Source organism: Myotis davidii, unplaced genomic scaffold, assembly GCF_000327345.1.
Source record: "Myotis davidii unplaced genomic scaffold, ASM32734v1 scaffold38, whole genome shotgun sequence".
NCBI lineage: Eukaryota > Metazoa > Chordata > Mammalia > Chiroptera > Vespertilionidae > Myotis > Myotis davidii.
Genome location: NW_006291383.1, coordinates 3796133 through 3800655, shown reverse-complemented (window position 1 = coordinate 3800655; position 4523 = coordinate 3796133). Strand labels below are relative to the sequence as shown.

At 53.4% G+C, this 4523-nt stretch overlaps 1 protein-coding gene across 1 annotated transcript in view; it reads right to left on the bottom strand.

Annotated features, from left to right (window-relative positions):
• The window catches only part of KIAA1755 (KIAA1755 ortholog), a 50143-nt gene that overhangs the window by 24020 nt on the left and 21600 nt on the right, over positions 1–4523 (bottom strand). Inside the window, exons 2-3 of the mRNA XM_015564506.1 lie at positions 2863–3060; positions 450–1800 (exon numbers count right to left, since the gene is read on the bottom strand). Coding sequence (XP_015419992.1) covers positions 450–1800; positions 2863–3060 — 1549 coding nt within the window. The remainder of the gene's footprint in view (positions 1–449; positions 1801–2862; positions 3061–4523) is intronic.

Sequence of the window (4523 nt, the reverse complement as noted above, 5' to 3'; positions counted from 1 at the left end):
GCGGGCTCGATCCCCAGTAGGGGGTGTGCAGGAGGCAGACGATTCACGATTCTCTCGCATCATTGATGTTTCTCTCTCTCTCCCTCCTTTGCCCTTCCTCTCTGAAATCAATAAAAATATATTTAAAACAAACAAACAAACAAAAACCCAACTCTGTGAGGCAGGTGAGATCCCATTGCTCAGAGAGGGAGAACTGAACTTGGAGAAATGAAGTCCTTGACCAAGGTCACCCAACCTGGAGTGTGGACTCAAGCCATCAAAACACAGTCATAACCCCTTGCTCAATTCCAGAACCAAAGCCTTCAAGCCTCTTGACATGCCACCTGGTTCTTGAACTGCTGAGGCTGAGCAGCCAGGTGGGTCTCTGTCCCTAACAGCCTACACCACCTTGTCACTTGATCTGGTCAGAGAACAGTTCCCCTGTCCAGCTCTGCAAGTGGACACCTTACCTTTCTCCAAGCACTTGGCTCGGTTGGGTTTGGGAGAGCAGAGTGAACACAAGACCTTCCAGGGCCCGTCATGCTGGAGCGAGGCTCTCTCTGGGGGCACGGGAGCTTGCCTCTGCCCCTTCAAGAATGAGAATTTGAGTCCGAGAGATGGGGATCTGGAAGAGGAGGTGTTTCGACCAGGGCCAGTCATGGGCTTGGGAGGTTTCCCACTTCCCTGTTTGGTCCTCTCTCCCATCTTGGTCTCAAGGGCTGGTGCAGCAGGAGGAGAAGCTGGGCACAGCTGGGGACAGGATGCTTGTTTTTGCCCAGGTCTGAGCTGGACCACATTCTCTGGGTTTCCCAGAGGTCCCTGCCTCTTGGAGGCAGCTGACTCCTCTGAGACATCCGTCCTGAGGCCAGAGGCACAGCGCAGTGGGTTCTCACGGACATTGAGGTAGGGCTCCTGGGGCTGGCGCTCTAAGTTGTGGGAGGGGGCTTTATGGTTGACCTTTCTCTTCAAGCTCAAAACGCAGGGATCTTCCTCCAAGCTTGCTGGCTTTGCACAAGCACACTTTCCCAGGGGGGGTCCCCCACTGGCCCCTGAGAGAGGCAGCATCCTTTGGGACAGAGGGATTTCTTTAATTCCAGATAGCTCCTCCAGTGCCCCAATAGGACACCCACGGGATGTGTTCACCTCCCTACTCACAGGCTCTCCTCTGCTCTCTTGGGAAAAGTCCAGGAGAGCCACATACTCTCCCTCCAAGTTCTGGCTGGCCACATCGTCCATCCTGAAGGCCACCTCCCCAGGCCTGGCTTGCTCCACCTTGATAAGTCCGGGGTACTTACTCTCATATGTCTCGTCTTTACCCTTGGCCAAGCTCTGCCCAAGCAGCACCTGGCTGCCTGGAGACCTGACCTGGTGCAGCTCTTGGGGGCCACTCAAATCCAGTGCCTCTAGTTGAAGGGAACCCCAGGCCCGGGAGAGAACAGTCACTGCTTGGGGTTTGTCATCCACAAACGCTGGGCTGGTTATCTTGGTCCAGGGCACAGGAACAATCCCCTCTTCTGAAGCTACCAGGCAGTTGTGTAGGGGACTTCCCTCAAAGTCATTGTTGAAGGCCTCCAGCCATTCCTGGGTGAACAGTGTCGGGTAGGACGACACGGGAACAGGCTTCGTGTCCACTGTGCGGAGGTCTAACGAGAGGCACTTGATCATGATGCAGACAGACTGCTCCTCCTGAGGCTCAACTTGAAGGTAGAAGTCACTCTGGCGCAATAAGAGGGGGTTGAGGGGGGCCAGGTGGACCACAACCTTGTCCTGCAGGCACAGCGGCCAGCCCTGATGCAGGAAGAGGCAGTGTGTATAGGGGGCCTGCAGAGAGAAGGGGATAATGTCAGAGAACCTGACCCTGAAAACCCCACCTGTGGATCTGCTCCCTTTCCTCTCCAAGAAGGAATCTTGAACAGGTTGGGGGCTAAGGTGAGGCCAGAGAGGTGCCGAGGATATAACATCTAAGGAAGCCCCGCTGTCAGGGTCCTATAAGTCGCACAGCCCTGAGAATGAGTGCCTCTGACATGTACCTTCGATGCCTCTTGTCTCACCCTGGTCTTGGCCCTGACCTTAAAAATACTTGCTAACCTACTGGTCCAAGAGAGAAAAGCTTGAGTTCTAGGCACTAGTTAGCAAGTCCATTATCCATGAGGATTGCCCTATTGACTCATGCTCTCTTCTCCTCCCCATCTATCAAGCCTGAGCCTTCCCTGATAATCTTATATAATCTGGCCGCTGTGATTGGTCCAGGGATGGACATAGGACCCAAGCCTGGCCAATCAGGATCCTTCCTTGCAATTTTTCTATCTGCAGCTGATGGGAAAGAATTCATCTTCCCTTCCAGGAGATGGTTTGAACCCAGAGCGGTCCTGGGCTCCAGCCCTGCGGGAACACTTAACCTCTAAGAATGACGCTGGCAAGCAAGGAGAAGCAGAGACGGAGACAGAAGGTCCTTAAGGAAATTGATCGGTGGATAAATTTGGGCCAGAGGCCAGAGCACCCTGCCCCTGTCTGAGGAAGGACCCATCATTTGCAGTCAATGAGTCCTGCCTAAGACACTTTTCTTTCCATTTGCCTCAGGAGCTGCCTCCCTGCGATCTGGGTTTGAAGGGATCTCGGAAGAGAGGCCTCAAGGGCTTCAGAAGAGGTCTGGAACATTCTGTTATTTCTATTGAAGCTGTTCTACTACAGCCAAGGCAGCCTGGCAATGCCCACAATGCCAACCCCAAGGCAGGCTCCTGGGGGCCGGGGAACCCACACGAACCTTTATCCATGCCTTCCTCCCTGCTAGTGAAAGTGCAAACACAACGGGCTCCCGGATGTCAGAGAGTAAAGGGCCAGTGGCCCTCCTGCTCCATTTGGAGGGCATCCTTTGGGACTTACACAGGCTGCTTCTCGGACTTGCTCACATAGGCGCTTGGCAGGGATCAGGAAATCCAGGAGGAAGCTCAGCCCGTCCCCCTGGAAGTCAGCGTCCAGGAGGTGGAACACCTGACCCAGGACAGTGGGCGCTGTGGCCTCAAAAGGAGGGTAGAGGCCTGCCAGGGCGTTCTGGATGGCTGTGTCCAGGGATGGAGGGTCCTGGGGGGACAGGAGAGGAGGATAAAAGTGATAGTAGCAGTAATTACAAGGGTAGAAGCCACTTCCCATGACTTTCCAGGCCCCATATGACTAAGGACCCGGTAACTCTCTGACCTCCTCTCCTGCTCCTTCCCCTCACTCACCTCCTCCAGCCACACTGGTTTCCTTCCTGTTCCTCCACTCGTGACCATCTCACCTCAGAGCCTTTGTACCGGCCGTTCCCTCTGCCTAGAATACTCTTCCTCAAGACATCCTCATTGCCTCACTTCCTGCAGGTCTTTGCTCAAGCATCACTCTCTAGTCCAAGGTGGAATGGAGGAATGAAAGAAGGCATCCAGGTCAGGGTCAGAGGGAAAGGGAAGGTCAGCATCTGCCAATCCCACCACCTGGGTGACCTGCAGACCTGCATTTTGAAGCTGAGCTACCAGTGAATCTGAGCCTAGATCAGACAACCCCAGTCAGTATGCAAGTGCCTGAGTGATAAGTGGCTGTTTTTTACTACTGAGTTTTGGGGTGATTTGTTACACAGCAATAACTAATTGATACAAGTCTGTATAATTAACATATGAGTTGCAGATTCGTATATCCAGCTCCTTTCTGGACACTTCCCCTAGAGATCTACCAGACATAGACCATCAACATATTAAACTCAACTCAGTACCTTCCTTAGCCTACTCCTTCCCCCCCCCCACTCCCCACTGTGTCCCCACCTCAGTAATGAGCCCACCATCCAATCAGCTGCTAGGCCAAGAAGTCTGCTTATCATGCTACCCCCTCCTCCTGCCTCCCCTGCCCACAAACAGCCCTTGGCCATGTCCTGTACAGTCTTCTTGCCTCCAACAGCTCACCAACACACCCGCTCTGCTCTGTTCTGCTCCCCTGACCCTGCCCTGATCCAGGTCTCCATCACCTGTTCCATCGAATCACCTCCTCATTGGCTTCCAACCTCTAGTCAGCCTCACTTCCAGCCACTCTACCAGGACCCCCGACTTTCTCAAATGTAAGCCTGACCTCCTCAGTCTCCTACTCAAAACCTTAAAGGTCCCCCAGTGCCTTCAGAAACCATCAGCCTCCAGGCATCCAGACCCTCTGTGATCTTGCTACTGTGCGCCTCTCTGTCATAGCAATTCCCACACTGATTGTTGACTCTCTCAATGGACTCCAGGCTCCCTGAGAACAGGAATGGCAAGCAGAATAAGGGTCCCCTAAGATGCCCATAGCCTAGTCTCTGGTGCCCTGACCGGTTTGGCTCAGTGAATAGACTAGACGGCCTGCGGACTGTGGGGTCCCAGGTTAAATTCCGGTCAAGGACATGTACCTTGGTTGCGGGTACATCCCCAGTAGGGGGTGTGCAAGAGGCAACTGAGTGATATTTCTCACTGAGGGATGTTTCTAACTCTCTATCCCTCTCCCTTCCTCTCTGTAAAAAAATCAATAAAATATATTTTTTAAAAAAAGGTTCC